The sequence below is a fragment of the Heterodontus francisci genome, unplaced genomic scaffold (genome assembly GCF_036365525.1).
Source record: "Heterodontus francisci isolate sHetFra1 unplaced genomic scaffold, sHetFra1.hap1 HAP1_SCAFFOLD_405, whole genome shotgun sequence".
NCBI classification, from domain to species: Eukaryota; Metazoa; Chordata; class Chondrichthyes; order Heterodontiformes; family Heterodontidae; genus Heterodontus; species Heterodontus francisci.
Window position 1 is genome coordinate 1382246 of NW_027141857.1, and position 24493 is coordinate 1406738.

General features: G+C 47.7%; 1 protein-coding gene across 4 annotated transcripts in view; it reads right to left on the bottom strand.

The window, feature by feature from the left end:
- Nucleotides 1-24493, bottom strand: part of LOC137365575 (glutamine-rich protein 2-like) — a 236765-nt gene that overhangs the window by 84836 nt on the left and 127436 nt on the right. For 3 of the 4 annotated variants that reach the window (XM_068027955.1, XM_068027954.1, XM_068027957.1), the window contains exons 15-16: nucleotides 24274-24366; nucleotides 23332-23550 (exon numbers count right to left, since the gene is read on the bottom strand). In XM_068027955.1, the coding sequence (XP_067884056.1) occupies nucleotides 23332-23550; nucleotides 24274-24366 (312 nt within the window). The remainder of the gene's footprint in view (nucleotides 1-23331; nucleotides 23551-24273; nucleotides 24367-24493) is intronic. The other variant, XM_068027956.1, reaches the window with a different exon arrangement.

Consider the following 24493-nt stretch of genomic DNA (forward strand, 5'->3'; position numbering starts at 1 on the left):
CCAGTGGGTCTATAATCAGTGAGACCAGTGCGACTATAATCAGTGAGACCAGTGGGTCTATAATCAGTGAGACCAGTGGGTCTATAATCAGTGAGACCAGTGGGTCTATAATCAGTGAGACCAGTGCGACTATAATCAGTGAGACCAGTGGGTCTATAATCAGTGAGACCAGTGCGACTATAATCAGTGAGACCAGTGGGTCTATAATCAGTGAGACTATAATCAGTGAGACCAGTGGGTCTATAATCAGTGAGACCAGTGCGACTATAATCAGTGAGACCAGTGGGTCTATAATCAGTGAGACCAGTGGGTCTATAATCAGTGAGACCAGTGCGACTATAATCAGTGAGACCAGCGGGTCTATAATCAGTGAGACCAGTGGGTCTATAATCAGTGAGACCAGTGGGTCTATAATCAGTGAGACCAGTGGGTCTATAATCAGTGAGACCAGTGGGTCTATAATCAGTGAGACCAGTGCGACTATAATCAGTGAGACCAGCGGGTCTATAATCAGTGAGACCAGTGGGTCTATAATCAGTGAGACTATAATCAGTGAGACCAGTGCGACTATAATCAGTGAGACCAGTGGGTCTATAATCAGTGAGACCAGCGGGTCTATAATCAGTGAGACCAGTGGGTCTATAATCAGTGAGACCAGTGGGTCTATAATCAGTGAGACCAGCGGGTCTATAATCAGTCAGACCAGTGGGTCTATAATCAGTGAGACCAGTGGGTCTATAATCAGTCAGACCAGTGGGTCTATAATCAGTGAGACCAGTGGGTCTATAATCAGTCAGACCAGTGGGTCTATAATCAGTGAGACCAGTGGGACTATAATCAGTGAGACCAGTGGGTCTATAATCAGTGAGACCAGTGGGACTATAATCAGTCAGACCAGTGGGTCTATAATCAGTGAGACCAGTGGGTCTATAATCAGTGAGACTATAATCAGTGAGACCAGTGCGACTATAATCAGTGAGACCAGTGGGTCTATAATCAGTCAGACCAGTGGGTCTATAATCAGTGAGACCAGTGGGACTATAATCAGTCAGACCAGTGGGTCTATAATCAGTGAGACCAGTGGGTCTATAATCAGTGAGACCAGTGGGTCTATAATCAGTCAGACCAGTGGGTCTATAATCAGTGAGACCAGTGGGACTATAATCAGTCAGACCAGTGGGTCTATAATCAGTGAGACCAGTGGGACTATAATCAGTGAGACCAGTGGGACTATAATCAGTCAGACCAGTGGGTCTATAATCAGTGAGACCAGTGGGACTATAATCAGTGAGACCAGTGGGACTATAATCAGTGAGACCAGTGCGACTATAATCAGTGAGACCAGTGGGACTATAATCAGTCAGACCAGTGGGTCTATAATCAGTGAGACCAGCGGGTCTATAATCAGTGAGACCAGTGGGTCTATAATCAGTGAGACCAGTGGGTCTATAATCAGTGAGACCAGTGGGTCTATAATCAGTGAGACCAGCGGGTCTATAATCAGTGAGACCAGTGGGTCTATAATCAGTGAGACAGGCGGGTCTATAATCAGTGAGACCAGTGGGTCTATAATCAGTGAGACCAGTGGGTCTATAATCAGTGAGACCAGCGGGTCTATAATCAGTGAGACCAGTGGGTCTATAATCAGTGAGACTATAATCAGTGAGACCAGTGCGACTATAATCAGTGAGACCAGTGGGTCTATAATCAGTGAGACCAGCGGGTCTATAATCAGTGAGACCAGTGGGTCTATAATCAGTGAGACCAGTGGGTCTATAATCAGTGAGACCAGTGGGTCTATAATCAGTGAGACCAGCGGGTCTATAATCAGTGAGACCAGTGGGTCTATAATCAGTCAGACCAGTGGGTCTATAATCAGTGAGACCAGTGGGTCTATAATCAGTGAGACCAGTGGGACTATAATCAGTCAGACCAGTGGGTCTATAATCAGTGAGACTATAATCAGTGAGACCAGTGGGTCTATAATCAGTGAGACTATAATCAGTGAGACCAGTGGGTCTATAATCAGTGAGACTATAATCAGTGAGACCAGTGGGTCTATAATCAGTGAGACCAGTGGGTCTATAATCAGTGAGACCAGTGGGTCTATAATCAGTGAGACCAGTGGGACTATAATCAGTCAGACCAGTGGGTCTATAATCAGTGAGACTATAATCAGTGAGACCAGTGGGTCTATAATCAGTGAGACTATAATCAGTGAGACCAGTGGGTCTATAATCAGTGAGACTATAATCAGTGAGACCAGTGGGTCTATAATCAGTGAGACCAGTGGGTCTATAATCAGTGAGACCAGTGGGTCTATAATCAGTGAGACCAGTGGGTCTATAATCAGTGAGACCAGTGGGTCTATAATCAGTGAGACCAGCGGGTCTATAATCAGTGAGACCAGTGGGTCTATAATCAGTGGGACCAGTGGGTCTATAATCAGTGAGACCAGTGGGTCTATAATCAGTGAGACCAGCGGGACTATAATCAGTGAGACCAGTGGGTCTATAATCAGTGAGACCAGCGGGACTATAATCAGTGAGACCAGTGGGTCTATAATCAGTGAGACCAGTGGGACTATAATCAGTGAGACCAGTGGGACTATAATCAGTGAGACCAGTGGGTCTATAATCAGTGAGACCAGTGGGTCTATAATCAGTGAGACCAGTGGGACTATAATCAGTGAGACCAGTGGGTCTATAATCAGTGAGACCAGCGGGACTATAATCAGTGAGACCAGTGGGTCTATAATCAGTGAGACCAGTGGGTCTATAATCAGTGAGACCAGCGGGACTATAATCAGTGAGACCAGTGGGTCTATAATCAGTGAGACCAGTGGGTCTATAATCAGTGAGACCAGCGGGACTATAATCAGTGAGACCAGTGGGTCTATAATCAGTGAGACCAGTGGGACTATAATCAGTGAGACCAGTGGGTCTATAATCAGTGAGACCAGCGGGACTATAATCAGTGAGACCAGTGGGACTATAATCAGTGAGACCAGTGGGTCTATAATCAGTGAGACCAGTGGGTCTATAATCAGTGAGACCAGTGGGACTATAATCAGTGAGACCAGTGGGTCTATAATCAGTGAGACCAGTGGGACTATAATCAGTGAGACCAGTGGGTCTATAATCAGTGAGACCAGTGGGTCTATAATCAGTGAGACCAGTGGGTCTATAATCAGTGAGACCAGTGGGTCTATAATCAGTGAGACTATAATCAGTGAGACCAGTGGGTCTATAATCAGTGAGACCAGTGGGTCTATAATCAGTGAGACCAGTGGGTCTATAATCAGTGAGACCAGTGGGTCTATAATCAGTGAGACCAGTGGGTCTATAATCAGTGAGACTATAATCAGTGAGACCAGTGGGTCTATAATCAGTGAGACCAGTGGGTCTATAATCAGTGAGACCAGTGGGTCTATAATCAGTGAGACTATAATCAGTCAGACCAGTGGGTCTATAATCAGTGAGACCAGTGGGTCTATAATCAGTGAGACCAGTGGGTCTATAATCAGTGAGACCAGTGGGTCTATAATCAGTGAGACTATAATCAGTCAGACCAGTGGGTCTATAATCAGTGAGACCAGTGGGTCTATAATCAGTGAGACTATAATCAGTGAGACCAGCGGGTCTATAATCAGTGAGACCAGTGGGACTATAATCAGTGAGACCAGTGGGTCTATAATCAGTGAGACCAGCGGGTCTATAATCAGTGAGACCAGTGGGACTATAATCAGTGAGACCAGTGGGTCTATAATCAGTGAGACCAGTGGGTCTATAATCAGTGAGACCAGTGGGTCTATAATCAGTGAGACCAGTGGGTCTATAATCAGTGAGACTATAATCAGTGAGACCAGTGGGTCTATAATCAGTGAGACTATAATCAGTGAGACCAGTGGGTCTATAATCAGTGAGACCAGCGGGACTATAATCAGTGAGACCAGTGGGACTATAATCAGTGAGACCAGTGGGTCTATAATCAGTGAGACCAGTGGGACTATAATCAGTGAGACCAGTGGGTCTATAATCAGTGAGACCAGTGGGACTATAATCAGTGAGACCAGTGGGTCTATAATCAGTGAGACCAGTGGGTCTATAATCAGTGAGACCAGTGGGTCTATAATCAGTGAGACCAGTGGGTCTATAATCAGTGAGACTATAATCAGTGAGACCAGTGGGTCTATAATCAGTGAGACCAGTGGGTCTATAATCAGTGAGACCAGTGGGTCTATAATCAGTGAGACCAGTGGGTCTATAATCAGTGAGACCAGTGGGTCTATAATCAGTGAGACTATAATCAGTCAGACCAGTGGGTCTATAATCAGTGAGACCAGTGGGTCTATAATCAGTGAGACCAGTGGGTCTATAATCAGTGAGACTATAATCAGTGAGACCAGTGGGTCTATAATCAGTGAGACCAGTGGGTCTATAATCAGTGAGACCAGTGGGTCTATAATCAGTGAGACTATAATCAGTCAGACCAGTGGGTCTATAATCAGTGAGACCAGTGGGTCTATAATCAGTGAGACCAGTGGGTCTATAATCAGTGAGACCAGTGGGTCTATAATCAGTGAGACCAGTGGGTCTACAATCAGTGAGACTATAATCAGTCAGACCAGTGGGTCTATAATCAGTGAGACCAGTGGGTCTATAATCAGTGAGACTATAATCAGTGAGACCAGCGGGTCTATAATCAGTGAGACCAGTGGGACTATAATCAGTGAGACCAGTGGGTCTATAATCAGTGAGACCAGTGGGTCTATAATCAGTGAGACCAGTGGGTCTATAATCAGTGAGACCAGTGGGTCTATAATCAGTGAGACCAGTGGGTCTATAATCAGAGAGACTATAATCAGTGAGACCAGTGGGTCTATAATCAGTGAGACCAGTGGGTCTATAATCAGTGAGACCAGTGGGTCTATAATCAGTGAGACTATAATCAGTCAGACCAGTGGGTCTATAATCAGTGAGACCAGTGGGTCTATAATCAGTGAGACCAGTGGGTCTATAATCAGTGAGACCAGTGGGTCTATAATCAGTGAGACCAGTGGGTCTATAATCAGTGAGACTATAATCAGTCAGACCAGTGGGTCTATAATCAGTGAGACCAGTGGGTCTATAATCAGTGAGACTATAATCAGTGAGACCAGCGGGTCTATAATCAGTGAGACCAGTGGGACTATAATCAGTGAGACCAGTGGGTCTATAATCAGTGAGACCAGCGGGTCTATAATCAGTGAGACCAGTGGGACTATAATCAGTGAGACCAGTGGGTCTATAATCAGTGAGACCAGTGGGTCTATAATCAGTGAGACCAGTGGGTCTATAATCAGTGAGACCAGTGGGTCTATAATCAGTGAGACTATAATCAGTGAGACCAGTGGGTCTATAATCAGTGAGACTATAATCAGTGAGACCAGTGGGTCTATAATCAGTGAGACCAGCGGGACTATAATCAGTGAGACCAGTGGGACTATAATCAGTGAGACCAGTGGGTCTATAATCAGTGAGACCAGTGGGACTATAATCAGTGAGACCAGTGGGTCTATAATCAGTGAGACCAGTGGGACTATAATCAGTGAGACCAGTGGGTCTATAATCAGTGAGACCAGTGGGTCTATAATCAGTGAGACCAGTGGGTCTATAATCAGTGAGACCAGTGGGTCTATAATCAGTGAGACTATAATCAGTGAGACCAGTGGGTCTATAATCAGTGAGACCAGTGGGTCTATAATCAGTGAGACCAGTGGGTCTATAATCAGTGAGACCAGTGGGTCTATAATCAGTGAGACCAGTGGGTCTATAATCAGTGAGACTATAATCAGTGAGACCAGTGGGTCTATAATCAGTGAGACCAGTGGGTCTATAATCAGTGAGACCAGTGGGTCTATAATCAGTGAGACTATAATCAGTCAGACCAGTGGGTCTATAATCAGTGAGACCAGTGGGTCTATAATCAGTGAGACCAGTGGGTCTATAATCAGTGAGACCAGTGGGTCTATAATCAGTGAGACCAGTGGGTCTATAATCAGTGAGACTATAATCAGTCAGACCAGTGGGTCTATAATCAGTGAGACTATAATCAGTGAGACCAGCGGGTCTATAATCAGTGAGACCAGTGGGACTATAATCAGTGAGACCAGTGGGTCTATAATCAGTGAGACCAGCGGGTCTATAATCAGTGAGACCAGTGGGACTATAATCAGTGAGACCAGTGGGTCTATAATCAGTGAGACCAGTGGGTCTATAATCAGTGAGACCAGTGGGTCTATAATCAGTGAGACCAGTGGGTCTATAATCAGTGAGACTATAATCAGTGAGACCAGTGGGTCTATAATCAGTGAGACCAGTGGGTCTATAATCAGTGAGACTATAATCAGTCAGACCAGTGGGTCTATAATCAGTGAGACCAGTGGGTCTATAATCAGTGAGACTATAATCAGTGAGACCAGTGGGTCTATAATCAGTGAGACTATAATCAGTGAGACCAGCGGGTCTATAATCAGTCAGACCAGTGGGTCTATAATCAGTGAGACCAGTGGGTCTATAATCAGTGAGACCAGTGGGTCTATAATCAGTGAGACCAGCGGGTCTATAATCAGTGAGACCAGTGGGTCTATAATCAGTGAGACCAGTGGGTCTATAATCAGTGAGACCAGTGGGTCTATAATCAGTGAGACCAGTGGGTCTATAATCAGTGAGACCAGTGGGTCTATAATCAGTGAGACCAGTGGGACTATAATCAGTGAGACCAGTGGGTCTATAATCAGTGAGACCAGTGGGACTATAATCAGTGAGACCAGTGGGACTATAATCAGTGAGACCAGTGGGTCTATAATCAGTGAGACCAGTGGGTCTATAATCAGTGACCAGTGGGACTATAATCAGTGAGACCAGTGGGAGTGTAATCAGAGACCAGTGGGTCTATAATCAGTGAGACCAGTGGGAGTGTAATCAGAGACCAGTGGGTCTATAATCAGTCAGACCAGTGGGACTATAATCAGTGAGACCAGCGGGAGTGTAAGCAGAGACCAGTGGGTCTATAATCAGTGAGACCAGTGGGTCTATAATCAGTCAGACCAGTGGGTCTATAATCAGTGAGACCCGTGGGAGTGTAATCAGAGACCAGTGGGTCTATAATCAGTGAGACCAGTGGGTCTATAATCAGTCAGACCAGTGGGTCTATAATCAGTGAGACCAGTGGAACTATAATCAGTGAGACCAGTGGGTCTATAATCAGTGAGACCAGTGGAACTATAATCAGTGAGACCAGTGGAACTATAATCAGTGAGACCAGTGGGAGTGTAATCAGAGACCAGTGGGTCTATAATCAGTGAGACCAGCGGGACTATAATCAGTGAGACCAGCGGGACTATAATCAGTGAGACCAGTGGGAGTGTAATCAGAGACCAGTGGGTCTATAATCAGTGAGACCAGCGGGACTATAATCAGTGAGACCAGCGGGACTATAATCAGTGAGACCAGTGGGAGTGTAATCAGAGACCAGTGGGTCCATAATCAGTGAGACCAGTGGGACTATAATCAGTGAGACCAGTGGGACTATAATCAGTGAGACCAGTGGGACTATAATCAGTGAGACCAGCGGGACTATAATCAGTGAGACCAGTGGGAGTGTAATCAGAGACCAGTGGGTCCATAATCAGTGAGACCAGTGGGACTATAATCAGTGAGACCAGCGGGACTATAATCAGTGAGACTATAATCAGTGAGACCAGCAGGACTATAATCAGTGAGGCCAGCGGGACTATAATCAGTGAGACTATAATCAGTGAGGCCAGCGGGACTATAATCAGTGAGACTATAATCAGTGAAATCAGTTTTTGCATTGGAGTGCTGACGTGGGTTGCATTCGAGTGCTAAAGTGAGAGTTTTGTGACTGAAGGTAATTAAGTGTTAGTTTTATCTAAAGTCTTGACTTTCTTTTATTTGGCAAATTAACTTAGCAGTTGCCGTTTGGGTTGGAGAATGTGAGTTTGAGACCAGATTGAAACAGAGTTCACTCAGGTTCTGCTTGCAGCTGCACCTTGTTAATTAGATAATTGGCTTAAACCAGTTTTCAAGGGCTGGAGTCAGACAGTATAAAAGTGGGCCATCTTACAGTGCTGACTTTGTTTGCATTGCAGTACTGACGCGGGTTGCGTTAGAGTGCTAAAGTGAGAGTTTTGTGACTGAGGGAGTTCGGTGAGGAGGCAGCAAGGAGCTCCTTTCATTTCCTACCTGTCCTCAAAGAGCGTGAGGAGAGCCGAGAGTTTCCACAGAGCACATCTGACTGGTGAGTAAGTCCTGGTGGGTATTTTTCAAGCTGGATTGAATTGTAAGTCATTGTTTTAGCAAGCCTGAGTTGATTGATTTTTTTTATAATAGACTTCTAAAGTTTTAAATTTAAAGAGTTTATTTATGGCAGGAGAGCTTAAAGACGTGGTTTACTCCTCTTGCTGCATGTGGGAATCCGGGAACATTTCCAGTCCCCGGGACCAGCATGTGTGCAGGAAGTGTGTCCAGCTGCAGCTCCTGGAAGCTCGGGTTTCAGAGCTGGAACGGTGGCTGGAAACACTGTGGAGCATCCGCGAGTCTGAGAGCATCATGGATAGCACGTATAGAGAGGTGGTCACACCGCAGCTGAAGGGACTTGAGGAAGGAAGGGAATGGGTGACCACCAGGCAGTCCAAGAGAATCAGACAGGTAGTTCAGGAGTCCCCTGGGGTCTGCTTGCAAATAAGTATTCCATTTTGGAGGCTGATGAGGCTGGTTCCTCCATGGAGTGCGGACAGAGCCAAGCTTCTGGCACCACAAGCAGCCTGTCTGCACAGGAAGGGGGAAAGAGAGGAAGAACAATAGAAATAGGGGATTCTATAGTCGGGGGAACAGATAGGCACTACTGTGGCCATCAACTTGACTCCTGGATGGTGTGTTGTCTCCCTGGTTTCAAGTTCCGGGATGTCACTGAACGGCTGCAGGGCATCCTGAAGGGGGAGGGTGATAAGACAGAGGTCATGGTACATGTTGGTACCAATGACATAGGTAGAAAGAGGGATGAGGTCTTGTATCAAGAATTCAGGGAGTTAGGCAGGAGACGAAAAAGCAGGACCTCTCGGGTTGTAATCTCTGGATTACTCCCAGTGCCACATGCTAACGAGTATAGAAATAGGAGAATAGCACAGATGAATGTGTGGCTTAAGAGTTGGTGCAGGAGGGAGGGTTTTAGATTCCTGGACCACTGGGACCGTTTCTGGGGAAGGTGGGACCTGGACAAGCGGGACGGTCTACATCTGAACCAGAGGGGGACTAACATCCTTGCTGTTGGGTTTGCTAGTGCTGTTGGGAGGAGTTTAAACTAATTTGGCAGGTGGAGGGGATGCAGACTCCTAGCAGAATAGGGACACAGCTAAACACAGGAAAGCAAACATGTCAGAGGGAATACAGCGGAAGTAAGTTTCAAGAGAGTAAGACCAGGATGGAAGGCCTCTACTTTAATGCCAGGAGCATTACAGGTAAAACGGATGAGTTAAGGGCAAGGATTGACACGTGGAATTGTGATATAGTAGCCATCACGGAGACATGGTTGAGGGAGGGGCAGGATTGGCATCTCAATATCCCGGGATATAGAATCTTCAGGGGCAAAAGAGGAGGGGGCAAGAGAGGGGGGCGCATTGCAATATTAGTTAAGGAGTCACTTACTGCAATAAGGAGAGATGATTTCTTGGAGGGGGCATCAAATGAAGCTTTATGGGGAGAGCTTAGGAATAAAAAAAGGACAGCCACATTGCGAGGTGTTTATTATAGACCCCAGATAGTCAGTGGGAAATTGAGGAGCAAATATGTGCGCAATTTGCAGAGGTGTGTAAAAATAATAGGGTAATTATATTAGGTGATTTCAACTTTCCCAACATTAATTGGGATAGTCATCGTGTTAAGGTCTTAGATGGAGCAGAGTTCTTAAAATGTATACAGGAGAACTTTTTAGCTCAATATGTAGAGGATCCAACAAGGGAGGGTGCAGTGCTGGACCTAATTCTGGAGAATGAAGCCGGACAGGTGGTTGATGTGTTGGTGGGGGAGCATTTTGGTGATCGCGACCACAACATGGTACAATTTAAGCTTGTTATGGAGAAAGAAAGAGACAAGTTGCAAAAAAAGTTTTTGGATTGGGGGAGAGCGAATTTTAGTAAAATAAGGCAGGATCTGGCCAAGGTAGACTGGAAAGAGTTACTTGTCAGGAAATCTACAGAAGAGCAGTGGGGGGCATTCAAAAAGGAAATGGGGAGGGTAATAGGTAGGAGCAACAAGCCCAGAGAACCATGGATGAGCAGAAACATTCAGGGTATGATGAGAAGGAAAAGAGAGGCTTTTAGCAAATACAAGGAGAGCAAATCAATGGAAGCATTAGTGGAATACAGAAAGTGTAGGATGGAGCTTAAGAAAGCAATTAGGAGAGCAAAGAGGGGATATGAGAAAGCTCTGGCTGGTAAAAGTAGGGAAAATCCCAAGATATTCTATAAGTTATCAATGGGAAGAGGATAACCAGGGAAAGAGTAGGATCATTAGGGACCAAGGGGGAAATCTGTGAGTGGAGCCAGAAGACATTGGTAGGGTGTTGACCGAATACTTCACATCTGTCTTCACCCAAGAGAATGAGGATGTAGATATGGAACTCAGAGAGAGAGACTGTGAGGTTCTTGAGCAAATTGTCACAGGGAGTGACAAGGTATTGGAGGTTTTGGCAGGCTTAAAAGTGGACAAATCTCCGGTCCGGACAGTTTGTGTCCCAGGATGCTGTGGGAGGCAAGGGTGGAGATTGCAGGGGCTCTGACCCTAATTTTTAATTCCTCTGGCCACGGGGGAGGTGCCAGAGGACTGGAGAACAGCTAATGTGGTCCCACTATTTAAGAAAGGTTGTAGAAATAAGCCAGGGAACTACAGACCAGTGAGTCTCACGTCAGCAGTCGGGAAACTATTGGAGAAAATTCTGAAGGAGAGAATCTATCTCCACTTGGAGAGGCAAAATTTGATTAGGAATAGTCAGCATGGCTTTGTCAGAGGGAGGCCATGCCTAACAAATTTGATTGAATTTTTTAAGCATGTGACCAGGTGTGTAGATGAGGGTAGTGCAGTTGATGTCGTTTACATGGATTTCAGCAAAGCCTTTGACAAGGTCACACATGGAGACTTATCAAGAAAGCAAATGCACATGGGATACAGGGTAACTTGATAAGGTGGATTCAAAATTGGCTTAGCTGTAGGAGACAGAGCGTGATGACAGACGGCTGTTTTAGTGACTGGAAGCCAGTGTCCAGTGGTGTACCACAGGGATCTGTGCTGGGTCCCTTATTGTTTGTCATTTATATAAACGACATAGATGACTATGTGGGGGGTAGGATCAGTAAGTTCGCGGATGACGAAGATTGGCCGAGTGGTTAACAGTGAGGTTGAGTGTCTTGGGTTACAGGAAGATATAGACAGGTTGGTCAAATGGGCAGAAAAGTGGCAGATAGAATTCACCAAACCAACCTGCCACAGCCTCATTCCCCTAGTCCACCAAACCAACCTGCCACAGCCTCATTCCCCTACTCCACCAATCCAACCTGCCACAGCCTCATTCCCCTAGTCCACCAAACCAACCTGCCACAGCCTCACTCACCTAGTCCACCAAACCAACCTGCCACAGCCTCATTCCCCTAGTCCACCAAACCAACCTGCCACAGCCTCACTCACCTAGTCCACCAAACCAACCTGCCACAGCCTCATTCCCCTAGTCCACCAAACCAACCTGCCACAGCCTCATTCCCCTAGTCCACCAAACCAACCTGCCACAGCCTCACTCCCCTAGTCCACCAAACCAACCTGCCACAGCCTCACTCCCCTAGTCCACCAAACCAACCTGCCACAGCCTCATTCCCCTGGTCCACCAAACCAACCTGCCACAGCCTCACTCCCCTAGTCCACCAAACCAACCTGCCACAGCCTCACTCCCCTAGTCCACCAAACCAACCTGCCACAGCCTCACTCCCCTAGTCCACCAAACCAACCTGCCACAGCCTCATTCCCGAGTCCACCAAACCAACCTGCCACAGCCTCATTCCCGCGTCCACCAAACCAACCTGCCACAGCCTCATTTCCCTAGTCCACCAAACCAACCTGCCACAGCCTCACTCACCTAGTCCACCAAACCAACCTGCCACAGCCTCATTCCCCTAGTCCACCAAACCAACCTGCCACAGCCTCACTCCCCCAGTCCACCAAACCAACCTGCCACAGCCTCATTCCCCTAATCCACCAAACCAACCTGCCACAGCCTCATTTCCCTAGTCCACCAAACCAACCTGCCACAGCCTCACTCACCTAGTCCACCAAACCAACCTGCCACAGCCTCATTTCCCTAGTCCACCAAACCAACCTGCCACAGCCTCATTCCCCTAGTCCACCAAACCAACCTGCCACAGCCTCATTCCCCTAGTCCACCAAACCAACCTGCCACAGCCTCACTCCCCTAGTCCACCAAACCAACCTGCCACAGCCTCATTCCCCTAGTCCACCAAACCAACCTGCCACAGCCTCATTCCCCTAATCCACCAAACCAACCTGCCACAGCCTGATTTCCCTAGTCCACCAAACCAACCTGCCACAGCCTCACTCCCCCAGTCCACCAAACCAACCTGCCACAGCCTCATTCCCATAGTCCACCAAACCAACCTGCCACAGCCACATTTCCCTAGTCCACCAAACCAACCTGCCACAGCCTCATTCCCCTAGTCCACCAAACCAACCTGCCACAGCCTCACTCCCCTAGTCCACCAAACCAACCTGCCACAGCCTCATTCCCCTAGTCCACCAAACCAACCTGCCACAGCCTCACTCCCCTAGTCCACCAAACCAACCTGCCACAGCCTCATTCCCCTAGTCCACCAAACCAACCTGCCACAGCCTCACTCCCCTAGTCCACCAAACCAACCTGCCACAGCCTCACTCCCCTAGTCCACCAAACCAACCTGCCACAGCCTCATTCCCCTGGTCCACCAAACCAACCTGCCACAGCCTCACTCCCCTAGTCCACCAAACCAACCTGCCACAGCCTCACTCCCCTAGTCCACCAAACCAACCTGCCACAGCCTCACTCCCCTAGTCCACCAAACCAACCTGCCGCAGCCTCATTCCCGAGTCCACCAAACCAACCTGCCACAGCCTCATTCCCGCGTCCACCAAACCAACCTGCCACAGCCTCATTTCCCTAGTCCATCAAACCAACCTGCCACAGCCTCATTTCCCTAGTACACCAAACCAACCTGCCACAGCCTCACTCCCCTAGTCCACCAAACCAACCTGCCACAGCCTCATTCCCCTAGTCCACCAAACCAACCTGCCACAGCCTCACTCCCCTAGTCCACCAAACCAACCTGCCACAGCCTCATTCCCCTAGTCCACCAAACCAACCTGCCACAGCCTCACTCCCCTAGTCCACCAAACCAACCTGCCACAGCCTCACTCCCCTAGTCCACCAAACCAACCTGCCACAGCCTCATTCCCCTGGTCCACCAAACCAACCTGCCACAGCCTCACTCCCCTAGTCCACCAAACCAACCTGCCACAGCCTCACTCCCCTAGTCCACCAAACCAACCTGCCACAGCCTCACTCCCCTAGTCCACCAAACCAACCTGCCACAGCCTCATTCCCGAGTCCACCAAACCAACCTGCCACAGCCTCATTCCCGCGTCCACCAAACCAACCTGCCACAGCCTCATTTCCCTAGTCCATCAAACCAACCTGCCACAGCCTCATTTCCCTAGTCCACCAAACCAACCTGCCACAGCCTCATTCCCCTAGTCCACCAAACCAACCTGCCACAGCCTCATTCCCCTAGTCCACCAAACCAACCTGCCACAGCCTCATTTCCCTAGTCCACCAAACCAACCTGCCACAGCCTCATTTCCCTAGTACACCAAACCAACCTGCCACAGCCTCATTCCCCTAGTCCACCAAACCAACCTGCCACAGCCTCATTCCCGCATCCATCAAACCAACCTGCCACAGCCTCATTTCCCTAGTCCATCAAACCAACCTGCCACAGCCTCATTTCCCTAGTCCACCAAACCAACCTGCCACAGCCTCATTTCCCGAGTCCACCAAACCAACCTGCCACAGCCTCATTCCCCTAGTCCACCAAACCAACCTGCCACAGCCTCATTCCCCTAGTCCACCAAACCAACCTGCCACAGCCTCATTCCCCAAGTCCACCAAACCAACCTGCCACAGCCTCATTTCCCTAGTCCACCAAACCAACCTGCCACAGCCTCACTCCCCTAGTGCACCAAACCAACCTGCCACAGCCTCATTCCCGAGTCCTCCAAACCAACCTGCCACAGCCTCATTCCCGAGTCCACCAAACCAACCTGCCACAGCCTCATTCCCGCGTCCACCAAACCAACCTGCCACAGCCTCATTTCCCTAGTCCACCAAACCAACCTGCCACAGCCTCCCTCCTGTCTCAAACGATAACCTGTTTATTTCTCCAGATTCCCTCCATCTCCTGCAAAAGCCTCCATGGCATTAACTTCCTGCCCCCTGTACCCTATGCTCACGAAGCTACTGACTATTCAAACAGAAAGTGTCGGAAATACTCAGCAGGTCTGGCAGCATCTGTGGAGAGAGAAGCAGAGTTAACGTTTCAGCTCTGTGACCTTTCAACTGAACCCCTCCCTTCCTGGCCCTCATGCTAACTGGCACTGTAAATAGTTCCCTCTTCTCAGGGCTGTTCCCTTTCACTTTCAAAATTTCTGTCACTACCCTCTCCTCAAAAAACATGCTCTTGATCCCTCTGCCCTGCAAACTACCCCCCAGCCCATCCCCAAATTACCAGCCCATCCCCAAACTACCAGCCCATCCCCCATCTATGCTTTTGTTATCCTAGAACCATAGAAGAATTACGGCACAGAAGGAGGACATTCAGCCTGTCGTGTACATGCTGGCCAAGAAGAAAAAACATAATCCCACTTCCCGCACCTGGTCCATAGCCTTGCTGGTTACAGCACGTCAGGTGCAGGTCCAGGTACCTTTTAAATGAGTTGAGGGTCTCTACCTCCACCACCATTTCTGGCAGTGAATTCCAGGCACCCACCTGGAAAAAAGGTTTTTCCTCATGTCCTCTCTAATCCTTCTACCAATCACCTTAAGTCTGTGCCCACTGGTAATTGACCTCTCCACTAGGGGAAACAGGTCCTTCCTGTCTACTCTATCTAGGCCCCTCATAATTTTGCACACCTTAATTAGGTCACCCCTCAGCCTCCTCTGTTCTAAGGAAAACAACACTAGCCGATCCAATCTTTCATCATAGCTGCAACCTTCAAGCCCTGGCAACATTCTTGTAAATCTCCTCTGTACTCTCTCTCCACAGCAATTATGTCCTTTCTGTAATGTGGTGACCAGAATTGTACACAATACTCCAGCTGTTACCTAACCAGCATTTTATACAGTCTCAGCATTACATCCCTGCTTTTGTATTCTATACCTCGGCCAATAAAGGAAAGCATTCCATATGCCTTCTTCACCACTCTATCTACCTGTCCTGTCACCTTCAGGGACCTGTGGACATGCACTCCAAGGTCTCTCACTTCTTCTACCCCTCTCAGTATCCTCCCGTTTATTGTGTATTCCCTCGCTTTATTTGCCCTCCCCAAATGCATTACCTCACACTTCTCCGGATTGAATTCCATTTGCCACTTTTCCGCCCACTCAACCAAACCATTGATATCATTCTGGAGTCTACAGCTGTCCTCTTCACTATCAACAACATGGTCAATTTTTCTATCATCATCAAATTTCCCAATCATATCTCCCACATTTAAGTCCAAATCATTAATATATACCACAAACAGCAAGGGACCCAACACTGAGCCCTGTGGAACGCCACTGGAAACAGCTTTCCATTCACAAAAACATCCGTCAACTACTACCCTTTGTTTCCTGTCACTGAGCCAATTCTGGATCCAACCTGTCACATTTCCCTGTATCACATGGGCTTTCATTTTACTGACCAGTCTGTCATGTGGGACTTTGTCAAATGCTTTACTAAAATCCATGCAGACCACATCCACTGCACTACCCTCATCAATCCTCCTTGTTACTTCCTCAAAAAACTCAATCAAGTTAGTAAGACATGACCTTCCCTTAACAAATCCATGCTGAGTATCCCTGATTAATCCGTGCATTTCTAAGTGGCAGTTTATCCTGTCCCTCAGAATAGATTCTAACAATTTACCCACCACTGAGGTCAGATTGACCGGCCTATAATTATTGGGCCTATCCCTCGCACCCTTTTTAAACAATGGTACAATGTTCACAGACCTCCAATCGTCTGGTACCTTGCCTGTATCCAGTGAGGATTTGAAGATGATCCTCAGCGCATCCGCTATTTCCTCCCTGGCTTCCTTTAACAATCTGGGATACAATCCATCTGGCCCTGGCGATTTATCCACTTTCAAGGATATCAGACCCTCTAATACTTCCCCTCTCATTATGCTTATCGTATCTAATATTTCACACTCCTCCTCTTTAACTACAATGTTTGCATCATCCCTCTCCTTTGTGAAGACAGAGACAAAAAAACTCATTAAGAACCCTGCCCACATCTTCTGCATTTACACATAAGTTCCCTTGTACATCTCTGATAGGCCCTACCCTTTCCTTAGTTATCCTCTTGCTCTTAATATACTGATAAAACATCTTTGGGTTTGCCTTGATTTTACCTGCCAATAATTTTTAATGTCTTCTCTTTGCTTTTCTAATTTCCTTTTTTATTTCACCCCTGCATTTTCTATACTCCTCTAGGCTTTCTAAAGGATTAAGATTTTTGTGATCGTCTTAAGCTTTCTTTTTCTGCTTTAACTTGCCCTGTAAGCTTCTAGATAACCAGGGGGCTCTAGATTTGGCCGTACCACCCTTTATTTCCTCTAGGCACGGCTATTCCAACACAGTCCTGGTCAGCCTCCCATCTTTCACCCTCTGTAAACTCGCTGTCATCCAAAACTCTGCTGTCCTTGTCTGAATTCACAAAAAGTCCCGTTCACCTATCACCCCTGTGCTCACTGGCCTACAATGGCTCTGGTCTAAAGGCCTGCTACCCGACCTGAACCCGACGGGACCCAACGACGTGCTGGGTTCGGGTCGGGTCGGACACACATGGTAACTGCTCCCTTGTTAAATACTGAAATTTAAAAACTTACCTGAGGTGCGAGTCTGGGACAAAACTGAGTCTGCGCAGTGAGCGAGTGACCTCACTATGACATCATCACGCATGCACTGCAGCTTCCTGGAGGTTCCGAGTCCGAAGGTAAGTAAAGGGATGGTTGGGTCGGGTGGAGTCCAGGTCGGGGCAAAATCGGAGGGACTCGGCCAGGTCGGGCTCGGGTCCGCTGTGGTTCGGTCGGGTTCAGTTGGGTTCTTTCTCCCAACCTGAGCAGGCCTTTACTCTGGTCCTCCAATTCTTCCAGTTTAAAATTTTCATCCTTGTGTCTAAATCCATTCATCGTTTCATCACTGCCTATTTGTGTCACTTTCCCCAATGCTATAACCACCATGCACCTCACCACCACCACCAAACCCACGCCCCCAACACGTACACTCTAACTAAACTCTCGGTTCCTCTGACTGAACTCGTGCATCTTGCCATTCCTTCACACAACCACTGGTGGCGGTGCCGTCAACCAATTAGGCCATGCACCCTGGAATTCCATTTCTAGAATTTCTATATCACTCTCCTTCTTAAAACCCATCACTTTGAACAAGCTTTTGATCAACTGAATTCTTTGGCTCAGAGGCCATTGTTTTGTTGAGCCTCTGTGAAACACCTGCAGATGCTTTTCCATGTGAAAGATGCATCTATAAACATGGTTTGTTGATGTTAGTGTTGTAATTGCAGAGAGGACACTGGGGTAAAACTTGTTATTTGCTATTGCTGAAAGACCATTCCTCCCTCTAATTCCATTTAATCCAACTCGCTGCACAATCAAAGAGCACTTGGAACTTTCTCAATACACAATCAGTCAACATACTGTACACAAACAGACACATGCGTACTCAGTATGCAAACAGCCAATGCATGTTCTCAATATGCAAACAGTCAACACACACTCTCATGACGCGGATGACCAACAAACGTTCTCAGTACGAGCAGTCACACGCTCTCAGCAGGCAAACAGCCAATGTGTGCACTTAGTACACAAGCAGTTAATGCACAGACTCAGTACACGAGCTGTCAATGCGCGTTCTCAGTATGCAAGTAATCAATGCATGCTCAGTATGCAAACATCCAACGCGCATTCTCAGTACATGAGCAGTCAATGCACACTTAGTATGCAAGCTGTCAAGGTGCTCTCTCAATGCACACTCTCAGTACATGAGCAGCTCGCGTGCCACATCAGCATAAAGGCTGGAAATGCAATTTCCCAATTTGGTTTTAGGAGGGCAGAAAAAGCAAAGGCAGAAAGATCTCCAACATAAGCAGTGAAGCCTGAGTAACACCCCCAGTCCCATATCCCCCCCAGACCCCCACATACTCCCCAGACTCCCATATCCTCGAGACATCTCCCCGGAAACCCATATATTTCCAAGGATCCCCATATATTTCCCGGTATCCCCATGACCCCCGGACCACCATATACCTCCAGGGACGCCCGTGAATTAAGGGTATATCAGGAACCTGCTCTGGGACCTGTGCCAGCCACCTCTCGTGGTCACACCCTAAAACTGGCAGTGTATTCAAGTACTGAAATCCTATTAACACAAAGTATTATGACCTCAGGACATTCTGAAGGGGAGGGTGAACAGTCAGAGGTCGTGGTACATATTGGTACCAACAACATAGGTAGAAAGAGGGATGAAGTCCTGCAACAAGAATTTAGGGAGCTCAAAGGTTGCAATCTCTGGATTACTCCCGGTGCCATGTGCTAGTGAATATAGGAATAGGAGGACAGAGTAGATGAATGCGTGGCTGAGGAGATGGTGCAGGAGGGAGGGCTTTAGTTTCCTGGATCACTGGGTCTGTTTCTGGCAAAGGTGGGACCTGTACAAGTTGGACGGGTTGCACCTGAACCGGAACGGAACCAACATCCTTGCTGGGAGGTTTGCTGGTGCTGTTGGGGGGGATTTAAGTTAATTTGGCAGGGGGATGGGATACAGAGTGGAGGTACAGTAGGGGGTGATGCACAGTCAAATATAGAAGAGAAACTGAGTCAGTCTGGAAGGCAGAGCAAATATAGACCTGTTAAGGCACAAGTGAAAAATGCAAGGCTGAATTGCAACTATTTTAAGCAAGGAGTCTTACTAGTAAGGCAGATGAATTGATGGCATTGATTAACATATGGGATTATGACATTATTGTTATCAGAGACATGGTTGAGGTGGGGACAGGACTGGCAGCTCAATATTCCAGGGTATGGAATCTTCAGGAGAGACAGGGGAGGGGATAAAAGAGGAGGTGGCATTGCACTGTTGATCAAGGAGTCAATTACTGCAGTCAGGAGGGATGATATCTTAGAAGGTTCCTCAAATGAGGCCATACGGGTAGAACTTAAAAACAAAAAGGGGGCAATCACTGGCTGGGAGTGTACTACAGACCTCAAAACAGTCAGGGAGAGATAGAGGAGCAGATATGTAGGCAAATCACAGACAGGTATAAAAGTAATACGGTAATAATAGTAGGGAATGTAAACCTCCCCAATATTAACTGGGATAGTCTTAGTGCAAAAGACCCAAAGGGGGCTAAATTCTTAAAATGCATACAGGAAAGCTTTTTGAGCCAGTACGTAGAAAGTCCAACAAGAGAAGGGGCAGTACTGGACCTAATCTTGGGGAATGAAGCCGGACAAGTGGGGGAGCATTTCAGGGATAGTGACCAAAACTCTAAGATTTAAGGTAGTTATGGAAAAGGACAAAGATGGACCAGACATAAGGGTACTGAATTGGGGGAAGGCTGATTTTAATTTGATAAAACAGGATCTGGCCAGAGTGGACTGGGAGCAGCTACTTGTAGGAAAGTCTACATCAGACCAGTGGGAGTCAAAGAGGAAATAGTGAGAGTTCAGAGCCAACATGTACCCGTTAAGGTGAAGGGTAGGACTAACGGACCCAGGGAACTCTGGATGTCAAGGGATAGAGGATAGCATTGAAAGGGAGGAAGTATTAGTTGTTTTAATGGGCTTAAAAGTGGATAAATCCCCAGGCCCAGATGAGATGATCCCAGGTTATGTGAGGCAAGGGAGGAGATAGCAGGGGTTCTGACACAAATTTTCAAATCCTCTCTGGCCACAGGAGAGGTACCAGAGGATTGGAGGATAGCGAATGTGGTACCATTATTCAAGAAGAGTAGCATGGATAAACCAGGTAACTACAGGCCAGTGAGTCTAACAGCAGTGATTGGGAAAGTATTGGAAAAAATTCTGAGGGACGGGATTAATCTCCACTTGGAGAGGCAGGGATTAATCAGGGATAGTCAGCATGGCTTTGTCAGGGAGAGATCATGTCTAACAAACTTGATTGAATTTTTCGAGGTGGTAACTAGATGTGTCGATGAGGGAAAGTAGTTGACGTAGTCTACATGAACCTGTGTCAGGAGGCAGATGGTGATGGTCGAGGGTTGTTTTTTGCGAGTGGAAGCCTGTGACCAGTGGTGTACCACAGGGATCGGTGCTGCGAGCCTTGCTGTTTGTACTGTACATTAATGATTTAAACGTGAATATAGGAGGTATGATCAGTAAGTTCACAGATGACACGAAAATTGGTGGTGTCGTATATAGTGAGGAGGAAAGCCTGAGATTACAGGGAGATATAGATGGGCTGGTAAGATGGGCAGAGCAGTGACAAATAGAATTTAATCCAGAGAAGTGTGAGGTGATGCATTTTGAGAGGACTAACAAGGCAAGGGAATAGACAATGGATGGTAGGACCCTAGGAAGTAGATGAAGGTCAGAGGGACCTTGGTGTACTTGTCCATAGATCACTGAAGGCAGCAGCACAGGTAGATAAGGTGGCTCGGAAGGCATATGGGATACTTGCCTTTATTAGCCAAGGCATAGAATATAAGAGCAGGGAGGTTATGATGGAGCTGTATAAAACGCTAGTTAGGCCACAGCTGGAGTACTGTGTACAGTTCTGGGCACCACACTATAGGAAGGATGTGATTGCACTGGAGAGGGTGCAGAGGAGATTCACCAGGATGTTGCCTGGGCTGGAGCATTTCAGCTATGAAGAGAGACTGAAAAGGCGAGGGTTGTTTTCCTTAGAGCAGAGAAGGCTGAGGGGGGACATGATTGAGGTAGACAAAATTATGAGGGGCATCGATAGGTTAGATAGGAAGAAACTTTTTCCCTTAGCGGAGGGGTCAATAACCAGGGGGTATAGATTTAAGGTAAAGGGGCAGGAGGTTTAGAGGGGATTCAAGGAAATGTTTTTCACCCAGAGGGTGGTTGGAATCTGGAACACACTGCCTGAAGGGGTGGTAGAGGTAGGAACCCTCACAACATTTAAGAAATATTTAGATGAGCACTTGAAACGCCATAGCATACAAGGCTACGGGCCAAGTGCTGGAAAATGGGATTAGAATAGTTAGGTGCTTGATGGCTGCCACAGATATGATGGGCCGAAGGGCCTGCTTCTGTGCTGTATAGCTCTGACTCTATGACTCAAGTTCTGCTATCTGCTTTCTTATATTCTGTACCCACCAAACACACTGTGCGATGTTTTCCACAATTTCCTCATTCACAGTGGCGCAGTGGTTAGCACCGCAGCCTCACAGCTCCAGCAACCCGGGTTCGATTCTGGGTACTGCCTGTGCGGAGTTTGCAAGTTCTCCCTGTGTCTGCGTGGGTTTCCGCCGGGTGCTCCGGTTTCCTCCCACACGCCAAAGACTTGCAGGTTGATAGGTAAATTGGCTATTGTAAATTGTCCCTAGTGCAGGTAGATGGTAGGGAATTTGGGATTACAGCAGGGTTAGTATAAATGGGTGGTTGTTGGGCGGCACAGACTCGGTGGGCCGAAGGGCCTGTTTCAGTGCTGTATCTCTAAATAAATAATAAGACGCAGCGGAGCTGAGTGGCCAACTCCTGCTCCTAATTCGTATATTTAGAAATCAAACATTCACGTGACGTGCTGTGCTCAGGATAATCCTCATCTTTCACTATAATAGAGGCAATAGCCACAAGAGAACAATTAATAACACTGGTCGCCACACTACCAGAAGGACGTGGAGGCTTTGGAGAGGGTACAGAAGAGATTTTCTAGGATGTTGCCTGGTCTGGAGGGCATTAGCTATGAGGAGAGGTTGGATAAACTCGGATTGTTTTCACTGGAACGACGGAGGTGGAGGGGCGACATGATAGAGGTTTACAAAGTTATGAGCTACATGGACAGAGTGGACAGTCAGAAGCTTTTTCCCAGCGTGGAAGAGTCAGTTACTAGGGGACATAGGTTTAAGGTGTGAGGGGCAAAGTTTAGAGGGGATGTGCGAGGCAAGTTCTTTACACAGAGGGTGGTGAGGCCCCGGAAGTGCAGAAGGTTTTAGATTAGGCAGGCATCAAGATCGGCGCAGGCTTGGAGGGCCGAATGGCCTGTTCCTGTGCTGTTCCTTGTTCTTTGTACCCTAATCCAGTGTTGGGCTTCCTGTGACTGGGAAGTTATGACAATGACTGAGTTTATAGAGAGACAAAGGTCAGCACTGCAAATATATCACTGCTCATCAGCTCAGGCAGTTGAATGGGCATTTTAGGGAGTAGGGGGTGGGGGCTGTGGAGAAATGAGAGATTGTGGGAGTGACCCCGGAATTCAAGAGACAAATACTTAGTTATACAAGCCACACACTGCGGGCTGTGCCTCAGCCCCACAGTGTGGTTGTGGTTTCTTTGTAGGTTTTCTGTGAGGTTGGCATGTGTACAGACAGCGTCCAGCAGTGTGCATATATACTGGAGACATGAATAGCTGTGGGGCTGCCTGTGTCATTGACCACCCTAGAGGGGATTAGACAGGTGTGCTAGGGTGGGTCTGGATTGGTCCGGGTGTGGGTGGGTCAGATCAGGTGGGAGTGGGTTTGGGTCGGGCCGGGCCGGTGGTGGGGTGGGTGGGGCGTGGGTCGGGCCAGGGGCGAGCCAGGCGGATCTGTGGCCAGCACTTTTGACTGTTTATTTGGGTGCTCACCCTGGTACGGCCCAGTCCCACCGTCACTGCAATAATCTGCCTTTGTGTCTCACCCCACCTCATACTTCATGTGCAAGTCTGTTCCTCCCTTTCACTGCCTCCTCTTGTGGTCCTCATACTCACGATTTGATGATACTCTCATATACTTTGCGAGGAGGAGATGTTGCTACCGGACAGCCTATATGGAGCAGGGGCCTCATAAATGGACTCACTGCCTTGACTGATCCCTTAAAGTGGTTCTGCACCCTCTCTATCTGCCTGCACAGGTTACTGTGCAGACGCTGCATGCACGAGATGTTCCGTTCCAGTAGTGCAGGAGGCTGGGCTCTGTCTGTTGTCCAACTGTTAACAGGGAAAGATGGTGTTAACATTCCACCACAATCACTAAACAGAACGAGATCCAGAGTAAGTGGGACAGCTTCGCCAGTGTAGTACTGAGCTCCATGCCATCATCACCAAAGTTCCAATCCATGTTAGCCCAGGTTCAGCGACAAAGGGTGCTACTCCTGACCTCAATACCCCTGCATCAGGGAAGCAGGAATAACACAGTGCTTCGCCCCACTTCAGTTAAACCTTCCTTCTCAGTTTTCTGAGCTGCATTCATGTGGTACCACAAGCTTCAAGCATTAGGCCTTCACAGGTGGTGATGGTTCATGAGCTTGTGGAAAAAAGCAAATGACTTACAGCCCAAACCTGGCCAATTAGATCTCAGTGCTGCGGAGCTTCAGGTTTGCATGACTGTATCTGGTTGCTGAGCTCAGCATTGCACCATTTCATGAGGAATACCAGGTGTAGATTCAGTCCTCCTTCTCATGCTGTCCCAGACACCAGACTTGGGCAGCAGCAAGTGACATATTCAGAACCCAGGACCAAATCAACTGAAACCATCTATTGGGGGTAAACTGCCAAGTGCCCACTCAGCATCAGTTGTGAGGAGATAATAAAGGTGCACGATCACATCTCGCGAAACTACAGGCATCCTGTAACATGACAGGAACTGAGTTGTAACACACAGGATGCCCAGGAGATGAACAAACCGAGGGAGCAGCCGTCGCGACCACTTACCCCTTGCTCCGTCGCCATGACTGGTCAATATCATATCGCTGGGAGCGGAAACCTTGGATTGGATATGTTGGCATCGGCAACGAGATTACATTCCTAGAGAGGGCAAAATAGATTAAGCACTTTACCAGTGCCATACAGATCCGGATATAACCCACACCCTCGACAATGCAACATATAACCCGCACCCTCAGCACTGCCACATATAACCCGCACCCTCAGC